Source organism: Corythoichthys intestinalis, chromosome 4 (genome assembly GCF_030265065.1).
Source record: "Corythoichthys intestinalis isolate RoL2023-P3 chromosome 4, ASM3026506v1, whole genome shotgun sequence".
NCBI classification, from domain to species: domain Eukaryota; kingdom Metazoa; phylum Chordata; class Actinopteri; order Syngnathiformes; family Syngnathidae; genus Corythoichthys; species Corythoichthys intestinalis.
The window spans coordinates 16,450,270-16,471,216 of record NC_080398.1 but is presented as its reverse complement, the minus strand read 5'-3'; the positions used below and the strand labels follow the sequence as shown (position 1 = coordinate 16,471,216).

The 20,947-nt window shown below is 36.8% G+C and overlaps 1 protein-coding gene across 1 annotated transcript in view; it reads right to left on the bottom strand.

Moving 5' to 3' along the window:
* The window catches only part of cdkal1 (CDK5 regulatory subunit associated protein 1-like 1), a 400,412-nt gene that overhangs the window by 298,283 nt on the left and 81,182 nt on the right, over nucleotides 1–20,947 (bottom strand). The window contains exon 5 of the mRNA XM_057834194.1: nucleotides 2,460–2,556. Within this exon, the coding sequence (XP_057690177.1) occupies nucleotides 2,460–2,556 (97 nt within the window). The remainder of the gene's footprint in view (nucleotides 1–2,459; nucleotides 2,557–20,947) is intronic.

Below are 20,947 nucleotides of genomic sequence, written 5' to 3'. Positions count from 1 at the left end.
AAAATGCACTAATGGTAATTTGAATCTGATTTTCATATACCACCAACTGTCACTACTGTTGTGTGTTTTGATAAGAGGGCATATGAAAGAAGTGTGCGTGCACTGGTGTGCTTTGGTCTGTGATTGTTACCATATGTGCCCCTTCATGCATGTGTGAGTTTCTGTCTGTCCATTTGTGTACGCACGTGTGTCTGTATCAATGCAAAATCCAATCTAGTCATGACAATGGAAGGCACAGCAGTGGCAAACTTCCCAGCTGTTTCAGCTCGCCCTGAAGGCGTACCCACATGCAAGCTTGTTTATCTGAATGTAATTATATTATACATATTGTACATGCCACTTGAATATGATTTGAATGTAATTACGTTACATAGTGGCATGTTTACTTAAATGGAACTGCATTATTCATGGAAATGGACATTTAATGCAATATTTGTGGTGCGACTCCCAAACACTATATTTGAAAGTAACAATATTCAGGACTGGATATCACGTTGAATGAATATTTTTGGCAGTTTCAGCAAAGCGGCATTGTTGTTTTATTCAATTCAACTTTTACCTCAAATCCAACAATACATTAGTGTACAAAGTACTTGATGCCTTTCAGGAATAGCTTCTTAGAGAGAATGGTGCTGATAAAGAGATGCTTAAAATATTGCAGTTATTTGTTATGCGTAAAAAAAAATTTTTTTTTTTTTTTTTGAAATGGAAAGACAAAAAATTATTGATTTTCCCATCGGATTACTTTGTATGAGTTCAACTAAATTCAATAATTTGCTGAACATAGTCGGCAGTGTGATTGTTGCATAACAGTCACAGAAAATAAATACATTTGGTAGTCTGGGGATATCTAGTGAACAAAATGAAAGAATAAGGTCTTGATATAAAATGTAAATAAAATAAAAATAAGTCCAGAACACGAATGTGCCCAAATATTTGGAATGAATACAAAAAAGCAAGTACAGTGGTACCTCTACTTACAAATGTCTCTACATAAGGAAGTTTCAGGTTAAGACACACGTCAACGGGTAAATATTGCCTCTTGTTACAAAAGAAATTTCAGAATACAAAAGGCAAAAATACAGTATGGGCTGCTACTCTCAGCGCCTAGTTTACTGAACGTAACATACTTGTTGCTGCTCTGCCATTGGCTATTGCCTAGCATCTTCCTGGCAACCAACTGGCATAGAGGCACCTCTACTCTATGCGTATGTGTGCATCCCAGTGTCCTCTTCATTTGCCCCACGTGTTCCGACAGCTGTATTTTTACTATATTAACTGAATTTAACTTTTACTCTTTATTCTTTGTTTTTTTACATTATGCACAACTCTTATTGTCACTGTGCGATAATCTAACTGTAACATGTATTTGTGACATGTTTTGATTTATTTGTATGCTTTATAAAAGGTTTGTGTCTGAATTTTGGGAGGCTTGGAAAACACGTCTCTACTTAAGGAATTTTCACTGTCCGAATCTACTTCCAGAACCAAGGAATTTTTTAAGTAGAGGTACCACTGTACTGCTTTGTGATGTTTATTTACCATTACATTACACACATCTTATTCAGTATTGCTAAATGTTATTAGTTTAAAAAATCATCATCTTGAAAATGTAACACCTTGGGCTTGTTTGCACCACAGCTCTTCTAAAATTGACTGACACAAGTTCACAAGTTGAAAAATCTGCTCTGGTCTCACAACTCCACATTTAAACTTGTTTTAGAAAATCACAAGCATCAAGTCCTTCAGGCAAAAAAGGAAAATTACCATTCAGTTTGTAATTGGCGAAAAGTACAATCCACAGCTAGTGAATTCAGTAGGGTATAATAAGGCCCATCATTTTTATTTCAAGGTTAAATTTACTTTAAAAAAATAATAATAATAATCAATTCCGTTCAGATATACTGGAATCATTATCGATAAGTAAGTATAACCTACCCCAATAGATGAAAAGATTTATTATGAGAAACAATAAAAATTACAAAATACTTTGTTTACCTTTAGACATCAGTGATTTTTTTCTATACTTTACATTAAAGTAGGAAATAGAAATTATTTAACATCATCGCAATTTGTTTCTCTTTAAAACAGGCCTTTTTATTTGAATAGCATAATAAAATATGGCATCAGACATCTCATTCTCAACATTTAAGTTTCTTTTCATCACATTTCTTTCAATCCTTACTCTCATATACGGTATGCTCTCTTTTCTACTGACCAACTATGTTCATTTCAGTGGTAATGGTCCTGTCTTCTGGAGAGTGCTATTGATTCACTTAACAGCGGGGGGGCCAAACAGCCCAGACTCAGCATGCTCCTAGCCAGGTAAATGACAGGTAAAAATGGCCTGTGATACCCTTTTTTTATGTATGAGCTGAACACTTACCCAAAACATTTTTATTCACTTTGAAAACTTTGCCATATGAAAACTCTTACTTCAAACTGTAAAATACACATACCCCAATGATGCTGAGCCCTTTGAGATAGTCCATTCGAGGTTGGGCTTGAGGAACACAACCGGCAACCACCACTTTCTTCTGTTGCTCTTGGGCTTTTCTGTAAAGAATAAAAAGATAACGTGAAATAACGAATTTCTCTCAAGAATGATAGTAGGGAAATTAGCGAACAAACATCTAAAATGTGCTCCCAGAGCTTTCAAACACCAATTTTAGAAGAGTGCTTTTATCTGATGAACAAACATGTAAAAATCTTATACACATAACTACCGGTTCCGTCAACACACTTCAGTAAGAATTCAATTTGAAAAATAAAATTGAGTCACTAATCTTTGCATTAAACATGTTGACTAGATGGCCTTTTCCTGTCTTTACCTTTGTTTTTTGCTGTTTTTTTTTTTTTGTCACACAGACATTTGGTCCTTGAATTTAAATGGACAAAAAAATAAAATGAAGGTTTTCTTACCAAATTACAATATTTAACAAACCCCGTAAAGGCCAAACTGTTAAATAATCAACAGAAAAATTCCAATTCTATGAACTTTGAGCCTATAATTGTCTCTTAGAACATACAAATGAAAAAATTATTTCATAAATGTGTGTATCAGATGTGATACATCAGGTCACAATGCTGAAAGATCATTTTTTCCTGTTAGATTACCTGTGCTATGTATGTATCTCATTGTATGCATAAGGTTTTTCAGAACAAAAAAAACCAACACATTTCTCATGTGAGGTCAGATCAGAGGTTTGTTTTTCAGCATGTCAAAATAGATTCTGAAATATTAGATTCACTTCAGCTTTATGATCAAAAATTCAAATGTGGTTTATTTACACCACAGGATATCATACTTCTGTGCATATGGACAGTCAAATGTTTGAAATACGAGGCAAAGTTGCGATTCATCAATTGAAATATGGAAAAGTAACCAATTGTTCACAGCTTGGCATTTCTATAAATCAAAAGCCCACATGTTGAAAAAAAAATAGTACAAATAAAATACAGTGAACAGAATTCTATATGGCAAAGCCACCAACAGATAGTGTGCATGTGTGTGAAGGGGGGGTTTATGGGAGTGTTTCCATGTCACCTCCAGTTAGTGGCAGAAAGATTTGAGACATTCGGTCTGTCTGACAAAAGCTTTTGGAGGCGCTGCCCGACTCCACCATGAATCATTAATAATGAAGCCTCCTGACAGCTGGAAGTAGAAAGGAAGGGATGATGGGAGGGATGGAGCTCATGAATGTAAGGGAGGAATTAAGAGGACAGAAGAGGAGGAGCAATAAAACTGGATGCAAACTGTCAGTTGTGTTTTGGTTCAGTGTGTGTTTGTATTCTTCAGCAAAACAAAGATACTGAGGAGGAGGAGGAGGAGGTGGGTGTGTGAGTTGGGAGAGGGTTTTTTTGGGGTTTAACAAAAAAAAAAAAAAAAAAAAAAGGTGAGAGCATGTTGAAAGACAAAAATCAGAGCAGAGACAAATGAAAACAATGTTAAAAAGTGTAGTGTAGTGTCGTGGCTTAGGACATTTTAACACCTATTTCGTCGTCTGTTTCTGAACATTAAAAAATTGTTAGTCATACAAAACATAAAATGAAGTACATTAAGATAGACTTTCAGATTATTCTATTGATCTAGTAATATGCAACATGTTTAAAACTAATGCAAAACACAGCTTTCTTATTTTCCAGTAGAAAACTATAGTTGCCGTATGATTAGGCATGTGCCGGTATGAGATTTTGACGGTACGATAACCGTGAGCAAAAATATCGCGGTTTAACGGTATCGCAATTATAGCTCCAAAATGTGTTCTTTTGAGATGTATCGGTTGAATAAATAAATAAATAAATAAAAACTTTTTTTCCATTGAACAGGATTTGTTTTATTTTTCAGAACATATTTGCAAATTGGAACATGAATATAATGTTACACTAAATAAATAAATAAACACAAAATAACAAATATTTCAAATAAAATTAAAATAAATAGAACTTATAGACTATACTCACAGCCATAGTTGCTCACGATTAGAGCAAGAACAAAATATTTGCTATAAAAAAGTAAAAACACATCTAAATGAAATAATATATATACATATATACATATATATATATACATACATATATATATATATATATATATACACACACTGCATGACTTTTTTTTGGAGGGGAGGGGGGGGGGTCAAGTGAAGTTTCGCCATTTTCAGCCACTGTGTCAACTCTAGTCTACATGATGTCATGCCTTTGTGTTAAAAAGAACAAAAATAATTCATAAATTACTTAAAATGTAAATATTGTTGTGGAAAGGTTTCATCTAAAAAAAAAAAAAAACATTGGGAGTGAGGCCTATTGCCGATCTTTGACGATCTTTTTTCCCCCTCATTCAAGCTTGTTTCTCACTCAGCGGCTGTGAGACTTAAAACCACGACGAAGTTGCTTTCCCAGCTAAGGCTAGGCTAACATTCGTCTTTGTAAGTTTTTAGTTAGTTTGTATATTGAATTTGAAAGGAAAATGTGTGTTTTGTTTTTGGCGAACCTTTTCATGGTGCTAACCTGTTGAAGCTACTCACATGTGGAAAAATACAATTGTACATTTTAATGTATTTGTTTTGTATTTTTCACTTACCACGATTTGAGAGCTCAATAAATTGAAGAAAAGTAGCATTGTGTTTGTAGTGTATGTTTTCGGGTTCGCTGGCTGTTTAGCAGAATAGCGTCACTGACGCACACAGCAACAAACAAGGGAAGGGGTGAGCACTGCCGCGCCAAGCCACTTCTGGCTGCATTTTTGGGAGTTGAAAAATAGCGAATACCGTACTACGGTATGACGGAAAATTTTAGTGGTTTTGGAAACCGCAACATTTTCATACCACGGTAAAACGTGAAACCGGTAACTGGCACATGCCTAAGTGTGATAATACGAGGCAGACAGTGATGCATGCAGTAGAGCTAAAATACTGGGAAAAATGAATAATATCCCAGGCTAAAAACTGAACACCAGAGGTGAGCGATTTCATCATGCTTTTACAAAATCAACTGATTTAATATCTAGCACAATATTTAAACATATAAAGGTAAAACAATGTCTCAGCTTGCAGGTGAAAGCAATAAAATCAAACATGCCCATATTATGTAAATTATGTATGAATATACGTTAGGGGTGGGCGATATGGCCTTAAACAGGTATCACGATAAATTGAGCAGATTTACCTCGATAACGATAAATGACGATAAATTCGCCCAAGCGGACTGTTATATAATTTGAAAATCTGAATCAATGCATGAAATACAGATTAACAGTTTCTTGTTGATTTAGTTACAAGCCTTCAGTTTGATATATTTAACAATTGTACATGCAGTCTAAACATTAAGTTTATAAAAATGTATTGTAAACAATAAGAATTCAAGTATGAGCATTTATAACAGCGTGTATGGCTTGAACAATGTACATTGTCAAAACCAATATGCCTCTGCAATAGAGCTGTCCCGACTAGTCGACGTAGTCGACGTCATCGATGACGTAAATCCGTCGACGAGCACAACATGCCGTCGACGGTAAATGAAGGGTTAAAAAAATATATGCGTGGAAAGTTAGAATGTCGGATGCTCTGTTTGCAAGCAGGGAAAGCGGCACAAAGCCAAAAAAAGCGCACCAGAGTGTCCAAAACATTGACTTATTTCAAAGAAACAAAGGAGAGTACACTCTTCTGTCCTGTCTCTTCAGTGCCAAGCTTAGCTGCACGTCGGCCGTGAATAAACACCTCAAGCGCCTTCACGCAGTTTGTAAGGTTTTTTTTTTTTTTTCTTTCATTTTTTGTACACCAGAGGGTGCTGTCGCCTTACTAAATAATAATGTTTCATTGACAATGGGCCTATAAGTGCTATTAGTATTGTTCTTAATGCTAATTGAAAGGTTTATTTCATGTTATGGTTTATTTTATGGTATAGAAAATTATATAAGGTTAAAAGGTCATAAATATATACAGTATATACAGTGATTGCACTCAAGGGAGAGATTGTCAATGATAAGGTAATAAGGTAAAGGCAATTCATATAGGCAATTCATTGATATATAAATAAGGTTTAAAAGGAAAAATGTGAAAAGTTTTTGTTAATTTCTAATTGTGTTGCTTTATTTGTGTGCGCCGTAGCTCTTACGGTGTGTTTACATCAAGGATGGAATAAAAGTTGTAAACCATCAGTTTAAGAGACCATCTTTTCAATCGGGATGCTACACTAGTTAATTCTATCAGCATTTGAACTCATTGTTTATTTGTGATTTATTATTGTTATTTACGTGTTTATTTGTACTTTAATAAATGATTTGAGTGTTCCAATATGTTTTTTTTAAATTGATAAGTGTCAACAAAAATTTCATTGCTAAATTAGTTAAAAAAATAAAAAAATAATTATTAGATTAGTCGACTAATCGTAAAAATAGTCGGCTGACTAATCGGGAGAAAATTAGTCGTTTGGGACAGCCCTACTCTGCAAACATGTCATTGTAACACAAGTGACTTGCAGCTTGAACAGTACACTTCAAAAAGACAATTTATTGTTAATGGCTGCTGTGACATAATTATTCAATACAAGTGTTTACTTTATGGTTTCAGGGTGTTTTTTTCCCCCCAGTGCATTTTTTAATAAATGCACGCATACATGAACCCCCAAACAGACAGACACACATTAACGCTATATTGATCTTCTGCAAATGAAACATAAGATTTTATGATAGCAATAATGACACAGAATTAAGCACATACAGAAAAATAGCTGGGGCCATTTCTCGGTCATATTAATAAGTTTCACCGTTGGATTGTGCTTTATGCTGAATGCTTTACCATCACAAAAGCTATCAGAGAAATCACACACAGTCAGATACAAAATAACGCGACATAGTAATTGCTAGATGCAGTCCGTGCTCAACAATCCACTTATTAAGTTCAGCTGTTTCGACAAGGTTATTTGTAGCGTTAAACGCTAGCGTTAGCCTGTGGCCTGGCTACCAGTAGAAAGCACTGAAAGTACCATCTCCGTAAATCGTGAGAACAGGGGAGAACAGCGGGTGAAAGCCCGTCTGGATGCCGCCAAGAGTCTACTAAATGTCGGGTGAAAGTTTGGCGAACCTCCCTTAAGCCACACTCCATCACGTTTTGCTTGTAGCGTTAGCTGCTAGCGTTAGCTTACCGGGCTTCTGTTTGATTGGCTTCCTGATGATCACGTGACTCGCTACGTAAGTACATTGACTGTTTTCTTAAAGGGGAATGAACATAGACAAACAACACAGAGTCAAAGCGGGATGAAAAGACTATTTTCTTGTTTTATTAATTTACCGAATTTACCGACATGGTCAAAATTACGTCGGTCATCGTGAAGAATTTCGGTGACGGTAAATTTTCGGTTTACCGCCCAACTCTAATATACATATTGTCACATCGAAATTGATCTGAATGCCAGGCTAAGGGAAAAAAATTCAAAAGTCAGAAAAAGTACAGGCAGCATATATTTAAGTCTGAATGATTTAATATTTAAGCCTTGGCAATATGAAATTTAATTGAACATTTACCATTTGACATCATAACCACGTATGGTATATCAAAACATTTACAAAAAGGGGGACTGAAGCTTAGTGATTCAATATGTAGCATATGTGATCACAAGTATAGTATCGTTGATTGTAATTTAAGGGGACCTTTATTTTTTTTCATTTATTTTTTTAAACCTTTGATGTCATTCTCAAAGGGCTGTGTTGAAAATGCCCAGATTGTCTTTTTTCAAACTATAGTTGGCCATTTTTGATTGACTGTGCCAAAAGACTGTTTCTTATTAATAAGTGGCTGATTGCTTCAAATTTGAATATTTAATATCCAAATTAAAACTCTTTACTCTAATTGGCCATTGGCAAGTGGCTGCATCGTTGGGCAAGTATGAAGACCTCGCTTGGCCGTTGGCAAGTGGGTTAGAGGAAGTTCAAAGTGGGCAGGTACTTGCGTAATGTGCAGTGAGGCACCACATCATCAGAGCTTGGATTCTCAAATGTTGTGAAACTGCCCTTTGTTGCCAGGGCAATAGTGCCTTGGCAAGAAATGACAAGTGGATAAGTCAATCTTATGCTCAATTGTATAATAATAAGTTAACATGTTTGAAGCTAGGAATTCAAGTCCAAGGTAAGTATCTAGCCATAGCTTTCCCTGAAATCAGGCCAAATAAATACAATTTATACAGTAAAAAATTGTTTTACAACAATTAATTAATTAATTAATTAATATTTAGTTTCATATGTAGATGAGGATGAAGCAAATACGCATGCAGTTTGTGTCACCAAAATACATGTGAGAGGTGTACATAACATGTCGTTTGAATTTACGTAAGTATTGTGGCAAAAAGCCAAATAAAATGTAAAACTGAGTAAATATTTTGATGATTGCAGAATTGAATTCTGCTGAGGTAAATTTGCTGAATAACGGTGCAGTATGCTGATAAAATTAGACTTTATTTAAACACATATTTGGATGAGTCTCCAAACTGGATGTAAAACCATCATTCTACTTATAACGTCAAAATTGTTAATAAAAGAAACCGAAATGATTGCTGAAGTGAGAAAAGCCCGACAGTAAACAATGAAGCTACAGCTGGGTATTTTTTCTCCTGATAATGCCCATATTGAAGGAATCAGTCAGAATGCACACAGTTGTGGTATTGTAGGTATCTTAATTTACACAATTGCCTGCCAAAACGTCCCAAACATTCTAATCAGACACTACTTGCTCAATGTCCGTAGACATCGCTGGCACAGTGAGTAAGCAAGAGGTGTCAGTGACATTGTCTCATCACCTCATGGGGAACAGACTTGTCTCGTTGCACAGTGTTCCTGGATTGGATGAGAGGTAATGGAATTACGCTGTGGCAATACTTTTGAGCCCAACCAAGCATTCACTGCCAGTGACCACAGCAAATGTCCCGTAAGATCAGAAGATAAAGGTTGCGTGTTTTCATGTACATAAAACAGACCGATTTCATTGGCATCCTGCCCTAAACAGCTTTAGCAACCGTCAACTTTGTCTGTGCTCTTCATTAGTTGAAGACCACATGCATCGATGCACAAACGCACACAGTAATAACAAATTACATGTCTTGAAAATATAGTAAAAGTGCATACTCAGGAAGGAGATGCAACAGCCTCTGCATAGATGTATGACCCCTGTGGTATGTATGGTAAGGAGGGATTTGCTGTACATACTGGTTTTCAACAGCTGGGTAGACACAGTGAATCAGTCAAATAAGACCAGACTAAATGTCTAACTCAATTGATCAGGTTGACTTAGATAAGCCCTTACTGTATATACAATGCTAAACCACTCAAGGCAAAATCATAGTGCTTGACCTATATAGAAGCTTTGTCAATGCTAAAAGAAAATCTAAAGTGAAAAAGCAATTTCATACTAAATCTGCTGAACTGCAGTAAACATACTATGATATGCTAGTTGCTAAAAAGCGAAATGCAATACTTCCTCTTGACATGACAGTAGTGTGGGCATTTTGAAAATAACAGTCGTCTTGTGATATGCTGGATATTTCTAGGTTTGAAATCAAGCCTATTCAAGAAAGCTTTGTGTATGTCAAAGTTAAAGGGGGGAGTTCTTGCTTATTTTTCAGGGATATTGAAGGAAATAGTATCCTTTCCCATATTTACTGTTTGACTGGTTGTATCACTCTAACACACCCAATACAAAATAAATAGCATTTAAATCATAATTTAAGAAAAAAAAGTATAATATATTTGAAGTATGAGTAGTTGGACTTGGTGTTATTTGAATTTGCAGCGCCAAGACAACGGGCAGATAAGGGCATAACAACTACAGGATGCCTGCTGACTACGGAAGCCCAACGCGCGCGCCATGCAGCTGACTGAGCGAGATTGACACTGACAGAGCAATAGAAGCAAGTGATGGCCAAGACATCTACAAGCCCACGTCTGGAACACCGAATCCCGCCATCAGCTCTTCTGGGGGCCAACAATGCACAGTCCAGAACAATGGCGGGACATCCTGTCTTGCCACAAGGAACGCCTGACAACAAAAAGACTCCACGGCTGACAATTTGAACACTTAGCGCTCCTTTTGTGCTGAGGCTGACAAAATCTCCAACTCTGGTTGCCTTGGCAACAGTGAGGCATGGACTCTTCTGCCCAATCTGCAACAGACAATTACCCTAAACAACACCCAAAACCACCCTTCTTCCAGACCACAGCCCGCCTCACCAGAACCTTCAAAAGACTAAACTCTTTAGCTAGCACTCTTTTTTTCAGGAATCTTTTGTTGGCCTGTGATTTGGTGACCCTGGATCCAGCCTTCGTCTTTGTCTGGATCTGTTTGCCGTTTTTGCCCTGCTGTCAGATTGCTGTCAACTTGGAATAAATTTTCAACTTGTGTTTCGAAGCTTCCAGCTTTTAAAATGGAGTCAGTCCAAGGGTTTAAAACTGAGGTAGGTGAATGCGCAGAGTTTAGCCTTTTGGCTGGGTTGCTGGGTTTGCTTCGGCCCGTGTCGTTGGAATTGCATTAGCGCGGTTCCGGCGGTTTGGCTGGCGTGATTCCGGCAATCTGGCTGAAAGGTCAAATTCCAACAATATGGTACCGGACATTCAGGTAACAATTTCATCTTGAGTTGTTTTTAAAAGCTATAGATTTTATACACGACTTAATATAAACTTGTGTTTGCATCATGGCTGTCTCAAATGGCTGGAAACGACTGGAACTCACGTATTTTTAAGAACTCCCATCCCGCTAAATGTCTCTCACCCTCTCCGGTTTACTTTCATTTCAAAGTCAGTGCCACTATGGAGAGGCATTTCAGTAACAGACAATCTCGTTAGCTGACAGTTTGAATCACGTTCATTTATATATATGAAATACATGACATTTCTTCACACTTGTAGTCTGCTCAAGCGCTGCGTTTTAGCTAAGCAGTAGCATTCCGGCAGAGGGGAGGTGGGGCACAGGAGGAAAGCATTGCGACAGGCGTCAAAGTAGAGGATGAGCTAGGAGGAAAAGGCGGCATTAAATACGAACAAAAACCACTCAGACTGTGTTTTTACCAGGGAATGACCATATAGTATGATTAAAAGCTTTTAAAAGTTAAATTTCCATGCGACTGCACATTTAAAGTTCTTTCAATGACTCATCCGGCTAAACAAAACTGCCAACAATTTAGCAATACCAACAAATAGAGGAACCACATTAGTTCATTAAACACTGAGGCAACAATCAAATGTTTACCAATAAGACCCTGGGATATGCCTAATACTATGGGACAGAGTGTATACATTCTAGGCTTAAATAATTTTCTTTCATTTTAAAGTCTTTCCTTTTTCTTGTCCTTGATATTGTGTCTCATCTCCTTGGTGATGTGTCAAATGCACTCCGGCAGCCCTTTCTGGCTGAGAATTCAGTGAGCCAACCAATCAGCATACTCATGACCTCTCTGCATTAGTGTAAGCAGAGAGAAGCAAGGTTAACCAGCCATCAAGCTTCAGTAATTAAGAAATGAACTCATGTGCAAGTATGCAATACAAGTACAAAAGGGCAAAGGGGATCAGCCACATTTTGTCTTGTACTTCTTGGACTGTATTTTTGACATGAACAAACTGGTTTCAATGTCAAAAGTTTTGTTATGGTTCCTGCATTGACGCCGCAAGAGATTGTTATTCACTGAAATACGTATACTTTGTTTTACATTTGCTTTCGCTCAATGTCTACTTATGAAATGTTAATTATACATCTGTCAATATGTTTTTACATTTTTTAGATCATCATCAGTGATTGACAGGACAGATGACAAATGTAAAGAATTACAGTCTTGGATTTATGAACATGACAGCTTGTCCAAGGGAATAGCTTTCTTAACATACTTTGTAAATTCCTATCCTATGTGGTTTTCTTTCAAACTAATCGAAAGTTGTTTCCGACCTACATAATTTCTGATTAGATTCATAAGAGTTTTTCAAGAGGAAAATGGTAAAATATCTTGATGACTTAAAGCCCTTTTCAGACATATGCTGAAGTCCACCAATGTTACAGTATTCACCCTACTTGGCTCATGTCTGAAAGGAGTTACCTGGTTCGTTTATTCAGACATTGCCCTGAAATTTACAGCATCATAACCTAGTCAAATGCCTGGAACTTTCCCAGGTAGCATGATAGACGTGCCCCAAACATGTCTCTATGCAAAAGGTTATATTCCGCGTCCGAGCGCAAAAGTTGATGACGTAGCAATCACATGACAACAGCATATTTCATCCTTTTTCTTCACTTTAGGACATAACATTTGACAAGGAGTAAACAAATATTTTATTAGCTAACATTTTGACAAACTACAACCGAGATTCCAACAAAGTTGGGACACAATTAAAAATGTTGAATAAAAATCGAATGCAATGTGCTAAAGTTCAATACTTTGTGCTAAATTTCAATATTTTATTCAAAATGGTCATGTGTTGATTTTAAATTTCATGGTTTTAACAAATCTCATAAAAGTTGGGACAGGTGTCAATAAGAGGCTAGAAAAGTCAGTTGCACATACGACGAACAGCTGAAAGACCAATTCCCACTAATTACAAGGAGGTCCACAGACAACATAATTGAGTATAAAAGTCCGCGTATAAAAAAATTAAAATTAAAAACCAGGGGCAGAGCACATATTAAAATTTATGTACCAATAAACACAAAAAAAGGAATTATGTTTTTTCCCACTTCATTAGGAACAAGAAATCGAACAGGTATTAGTGCTGAAGACTACCATATGGACCCCACAGCCTTAAGATGAGGTTTGGAATAACAACTGTCATGAAACGACAATAAGAAGGGATTTGAGGTTTGGGAAACACAAACACAGAATTAAATGTTCAGCATCAACAGCTAAATAGGTCGTCATGATGAATTACTTCCCTGAAAGGAGCCACATACATTTCAGGACAGCTTTCAGCAAAAAAAAAAAAAAAAAAAAAAAAAAAGAAAAAGTCAAATGTGCAGTTAAGATTTGTACGTTTAAAGAAGAAATAAAAATACACACTGACAGTGTGTATCGCCAGATATGGATTATGAAATTCATTTGGGTGATTACTTCAAACAGGGTAGCTTTTTTTTTTTTTTTTTTAATTGCAGCCAATATGGGTCGAGCAAACAAACCTAATGATTGGTGATCGTACTCTAACAGTTAAAAGAAAGCAGTCCACTGATGGTTGACCATGTTTCTGTGTGAAATTGATTTTTCATTTACCTGGTATTGAGGAAATTTAAGAAAAGTGGAGTGCAATGCTGGCTCTGTGTGACACAAATGTAAACTAGACTTCAGAAAAGGACTAATACATTACAGGTTATTTATATTTAACCTTATGTGCTACATAAATTTGATCTGCAGAGGAGGTCTCAGCTTTCAACTATTTGTTTTGTTTGAAAACAGTTCTTGAGATGTTGAAAAGTAATACAAATATTTTTTTAGATTTTTTTTTCTCCATAGTTGATCAAGTACATGTATTCATCCAAATGCATATCCCTGTATCTGTATATTTAACTTTAAGCGTCCATCAGATTTAACAGAGCGAGAAAAAAAAAAAGGATACCCCCTAAGACAGCTAAATAGTGTCTAAGCATGTATGCAAAAATACATGCCATTGCCTCCCACATCTTTTCTATACATGCCAGAGTGGCTTCAAAGGCGTGTGCGTGCGTAGGTTGATCCCAAAGTAGCGAGAACTAGAGAAGTAGAGAGAATCCTTACCAGGCTGACAGAGGTGAAAGGGCATTCTTGGTTGAATGAGTCGATGTAAAGTTAGTTCAAGCATAAACAACCATGATTGGTTTCAAGATCATGAATTATTACAAGCGAGCATTTGTTAAAGTGGAATGGCACATGCTCAGTGACCTGGGATGCATCAACAATCTTGGAAAATCAACGTTTTTTCCCCCCCAAACTCACACAAACACAGAATCCAATTGTTGTCATAGATTAAAAGATAACCACTTGTTAGGCAAAAAAATATTTTAAAGAAGGGGGCTCTGCGGGTTCAGTAGCGGTGTTATACATAGCCGATAAATTCATGTGCATCACAAAACCCTTCCTTATTATGATTGATTGATTGTTCGTCATTATAGTTCTTCATAAATAGGTTAATGTGTTTTTATGACGCTTAATGCACAGTAAAGTATTCAGGCCTATGGAATCAGGTATGTGAAAATATGTAGAGCGGCAAGAGTTTGGGGACAATGCAGACTATAAGAAGTCTCATTAAAAAGCAACAACGTCTAAACATCCATTCAGGCCACTAATTTCCCCGGCTGATGTCTTCTCCCCAGCGCCGCCTCAAGCAGCTCCTTAGTGGCTCATCAGTCCCTCTAAAAGGCCTTCTCATTTAACCACACAGCCTTATTTATCCTAAATAGCATCATTTTAAAAGCCTAGATGCAGTTTGCACAAAGCCAACTGTCTGATTACATTTCTATGCAGAACCCCCATTACTTGAATGTTTTTTTAAGTACCTTTTTAGCCCCATGTGTACAATTGCTTGACCCGACACCAATTAAAATGAAGGTTCAAGGTGAGGTTTGAAGTGTGGTGAACTGTTTGGGTGGAAAATTGCAGAATGAGAATGGGATTTTTTAATGTATTTGGCTCTGTAAAAGGATAGTGAATATTTTAGTTGGTGATTAATAAAGCAGTCTTCATTTCTTTGTTGACCCAAATCTCTTTCAGTAATGCTCGTTTAATAAACAGGCCGTTTCTTTAAGCTTCAAATCAAATTCAATAAGATTCAATTCATGATACATTTTAATCATGCATCATGCTTTGAAAATGGAATTCACTGGGCATAGGGGGGAAAAAAGGATCTAACAGGTTAAGCCTCATAAGCAGGGGTGCACATAATTTTTTTTGCCCAGGTTCTCAGAGGAGGACCTGGAGATGTGACATTGAGCTTGAGAGCCGACCCGCCTGATGCGATACATTTATGACAAGCTTTACTTAGAGCCAATTAACTTTAATTAATTATATTAACAATTAATGCTTGATTAACATCAACTGGCACAACAAAATTGCCATTACTTTGAAGTGAAATGTAAAATAAAAAGCACCAATTCAAAATAAAGGGCATTATGCGGCTCCCACATTAACTCCAACCCTTTTTAAAAGTGGGATGTCCTTCTCATAAGACCTTATTGAACGTGCATGTTTAGCTTTGTAAAATGCGAGCAAAAACACGTTTGTCAGTGCATGTCGCTGTTCATTACCTTTATTCCGCCACTTGTCCATAGGGCGAGCGGGGTCCTGTTTGACATCGATAGTTTGCTTAATTGCCACATACTCTCTGTTTTTTTCGTGCTTTTCAAAGTTTGGATGGCTGAAATTCTTTGACCCTACATAAAATGCGCTGCTCTTATCGGCGACATTGGGATTCTCACAGCACATTTTGTACCGCATTTCCGTGCGAGCATCATTTGCTTCTAGCCATGGTACCTCCTACTTTTCAGCAAAAGTCCTTTTTTTCAGTAGCTCCGGTGACGTCTCTGTCGTCTGTCTGTCTTTTGACGGGGGTGGGGGAACACGGAAGTAATTACTCAGTGTGGCCTGCCTCTTTGACATTTTGAGAAGTTATTTTCTCGTGTCCGCCGCAAATACGGTGGTCAGCCATCGGTACGCAAAAGCGTATGGAAGTCGTTGAGGGCCAGCGCGTTTGTCTACGTCCGGTACGCATGCGCGCATGCGGACCACTTATGTGCACCCCTGCTCATAAGTCTACTTTATTTAGTACTATCCAAATATGTTTTCCCAGGTCTCATGCCACACCTATTTATCTTGTATTTATATTTAATTATAAAAAATATACATATTTGCAGATTTTCATTATAACTTGAGTTGCTCAGAATTCACTTATATTTCAGTTGTTCCATAAAAAAAAAACTATAAGTCCAAAAGACTGGGTTTTCAACTAATATTCAACATGTAAATTACAACATGCTACCAATCAGAATAAAGCTATCTCCTCACCAGTGTTGTCACTGACGCATTACTAAGTTACCCGTTACTGTAATCTGATTACTTTCATCCAGTAACACGTAATCTAACACTGTCATTTTTTCAAAACAGTGTGTGTGTGTGTGTGTGTACTGTCTTAGTGTCTGTGAGTTACTATTTTGTTATTGCCTCATAAAGTATGTAGAATGAGGAATATTGTATTCATGTACGAAGAGCATTTTGAATAGAAAATGTTAGAAAGGTTTCTGCTACGCGTTCGTTTCCATGGTAATCGCTCAACAGTGTTGTCACAGATTACTTGAAAAAGTAATTTAATCACTGATTACGCCAGTTACTTATCTTCTGTATTCAAGCACTGTGTTGATCTTCAAACTGTTACATTGGCGTACAAGAATATTTAGAAGGAAAAAAAAGGAGGAAAAAGACTCATTTTTGCTCACCGCTTTGAAAACTATTCATATTTTTCATTATGGTAGGACTTGGACAGTCTTGTATTCTTTCAAGGAGGTATTTACTGTAAAATGTTTCCGAACCACTGGAGTAGAGGTAAAACTTCAAACAGGTTACTGACTCAATTTGGCATATTTTATGCAAAATGTGTGTGTGTGTGTGTGTGGGGGGGGGGTGTCATTTTGTGGAATGCAACCTTTAATAATTGGCCATTGATGTTCTACTAGTATATAGGGATGTTTCGATCGCATATTCTTACACCCGAATCAGACTCCAAGTCACCTGATTTTGACAATCTGCCAATACCGAGACCCGACCCAACACCGAAAGTCTTTTTTTGCCCTATTGCCCTATATACACTATACAGTATAATGTATTTACATTGCCCAAAACGAATTTCAAGCCTTTCTTTCATGCGAAATGCCCTCGTTGCACACATTGCAAGTCGCTGTCTCCTTGTTTGATGGTAAAAAATTTCCACACAGCAGATATTAGCACTAGAGCAGCTACCCAGTACCCACGTTTGCTTCCAGAACATTCTCCTTTTGAGGCTGTTTACAGTACTCCTGCCTACACTTTACCCTGGAGTGTTCCGGAGTACAAAATATATATTTTCGTGTTTCATCACACTGGTACGTGGTGCAAAAACCGTTGGGGGCCATTGATGTAGAGGATAGTACATTTCATGGAGTTGTAATTATAGTAAAGCTCTGTGTGCGTGTTATATTTCACAGTGTTACACTGTTAACACTGAACTGTAAAACTGACCTTAAAGGAATTCCATATTTGTGGAATAACATAATTGCATACATATTAAATTGAATATCCATATTTCCCGAACCTATTTTTGAAGAGTGCACTGTGGTCAGTAAAACAATAAAATAGCATGTCAAAGTCAGTGCTGAGCTATAGTGATATTCGTGTATGCGGGTAAAGCACATATACCGCATGTGGCCTGATTTCCCCATAGCAGTATTCCTCTTTTGAATAGCCAGCTATCTGTCCATTTGTTTATAGCATTTCAGAAGTTAAGAACTGCCCCAGGTATATCAACCCACCAACCAAATGACCTCATGCCTTCCAGAAGTTGGCATCTTGTTGCGTATGTGTCAGTGCTTCTATCAGTTGTTGCATATACAGTAGAGTATATGCACCTATAGCCAAGTTACAGGCCTGAGGCTTGTGTCACTCCAAATATTGTTTGGGTAAATTGTTTCTTGGCTCGACTGCAGAATTCCAATTCGTGTTCTTCGAAAATAAGAATCAACCGCAGCTAATGAATCAACTAAAAGATTTACTCTCCCATGATTAACTGTGAATTTTTGGCCCAGTCGCAGTCACTGTAAGGTCATTACGACAGTCAACAAGTTCGCCATTACCTCACAATTGACCTCTTTACATCGGTTCGCCTCAGCTTTGTCAAACAAAACATGCTGTCATTTATTTCTATTTCTATCACGTCGTCTGCTTCTCTTTCACGGTGAGTAGCACTTATACAAAGCCCCCTCGAGGTTTCAGCATAAGCCATTCAAAGGTCAGAAGTTCTACTGTCATTCTACATGACTTAACGTATATCAAGGATGTCTGGAAGCTTTAACTTATAGGAGATGGATGTGACATCCACAGAGAAGCCAAGTGTGTTCTTTCTAGGTCTTAATCAGTGTATGTTATTTCAAAGTTTCTGAAGAGATACGGATGTCAGTTATCACCCTCAAGGTGCATGAGAGATAGCAACATTTAGATGGAGTAAATGTTGTCTGTAATATCTTGCCACGAGTTGAAGATATTTAAGTAAGGCAACCATTTCCAGGTCACTGCTTATATAGCTAACTATTGTACAGCTGGACAATGTGGAAAACACAATAGCTTAACAGGGAAAACTCAAACAGATTTTCTTTGGATTAATTAATTTTAATCAAGGAAGAAAACGTTTTTAATGAAGACAGTGCTTTAGGATAGAGTCTGAATCAACTGTCATGTTTGTATTCAGAGAAAGCGTGTGTTTGCTTAGTTTTGTGAGAACCACACCATCTTTGTCAGTTGATGAACAGAAGCTGGTTGATCAAGTTTCGGATTCAGTTTAGTAGAGTGTCATCTCTCTTTGTGTTTACAATATATACAGACACTTGAGAGGAACACAGCAGCTGCTATGCTAGCTGTTGCACACACACACACACACACACACACAGCTGCTTCCTGAGTCAGTCAGGTCTCTCATACCTTCTCACACACAACACACAGAACCTAAGTACAGTATATAAATCATATTTACTATTACTAAATCTAAGGTTTTGTCTTTCCACTGGATTTCTGTTTTTCGTACTGTTTATGTCAATGAATCAGTTTCATGGAATTGTATTGAACAGGTTAGGATGAGAGACAGGTGCTGCATGTGTGTATGTATGTGTGTACATGCAGGGTCAGTGCTTTATTCTCCATATGCCAACTGCCAGATCAACTACATCTCACACTGACATTTCCCTGCATTTTGTATAAATGTCAAGGCATCAATCCAACAGACTTATATTTTAAGTCATTTTTAAACCAACATTTTCAACATTATTGTTAAAAGTAAAAAGAAAATTGCCATGTAAATGGGATGAAGAATAGAGTGTAATGTCAACTGGGCTCATTTTATTTGTTTCCCATTATTATTATTTACATGTCATGGATTGATCATCTCTGAATGAATGCTGCTTTTAATGATGACTTTAAGTGACCATTCACTGTAAAGTGAACAACCTGGTTAAATATGTACATACTGTAAATTAGAGCTGTCCCGACTAGTCGACATAGTCGACGTCATCGATGACGTAAATCCGTCGACGAGCACAACATCCCGTCGACGGTTAATGAAGGGTTAAAAAAAATATATGCGTGGAAAGTTCAGAATGTAGGATGCTCTGTATGCAAGCGGGGAAAGCGACACAAAGCCAAAAAAAGCACACCAGAGTGTCCAAAACATTGACTTATTTCAAAGAAACAACGGAGGGTACACTCTTCTGTCCTGTCTCTTCAATGCCAAGCTTGGCTGCACGTCAGCGGTGAATAAACACCTCAAATGTCGTCACCCAGTTTGTATTTTTTTTTTTTTTCATTTTTTGTACACCAGAGGGTGCTGTCGCCTTACTGAATAATAATGTTTCATTGACAATGGGCCTATAAGTGCTATTAGTATTGTCCTTAATGCTAACTGAAAGGTTTATTTTATGTTATGGTTTATTATATGGTATAGAAATTTATATAGAGTTAAAAGGTTATAAATATATACAGTATATACAGTGATTGCACTCAAGGGAGAGCTTGTCAATGATAAGGTAATAAATTAAGGTAAAGGCAATTCATTGATATATAAATAAGGTTTAAAAGGAAAAAAGTGAAAAGTTTTTGTTAATTTCCAATTGTGTTGTTTTATTTGTGTGCACCGTAGCTCTTACGGTGTTATTACATCAAGGATGGAATAAAAGTTGTAAACCATCAGTTTAAGAGACCACCTTTTCAATCGGGATGCTACACTAGTTAATTCTATCAGCATTTGAACTCATTGTTTATTTGTGATTTATTATTGTTATTTACGTGTTTATTTGTACTTTAATAAATAATTTAAGTGTTCCAATATGTTTTTTGTGAATTGATAACCGTAAACAAAAATTTCATTGCTAAATTAGTAAACAAAAACCAAAAAAAAAGTTTTTTTTAAATTATTAGATTAGTCGACTAATCGTAAAAATAGTCGGCTGACTAATCGGGAGAAAATTAGTCGTTTGGGACAGCCCTACTGTAAATAATCTGCATATTTTGGGTATTCTCAAAGGACTACGGTTACTGTAGTGTAAAACGGCATGTTTCAGATATTATTGCATTTTGCATTATTCATACAATGTTGCCGCTTTCTGACATAATGTAGGAAATCGCTGGTACAGAACATTGTCAAAAATTTACTCTATCAACTTGTTGCATTTGTCAAGCTACTCCCTCTAAAGGTCAAGAATTACTTTTCTGTCAAGGCAAATCT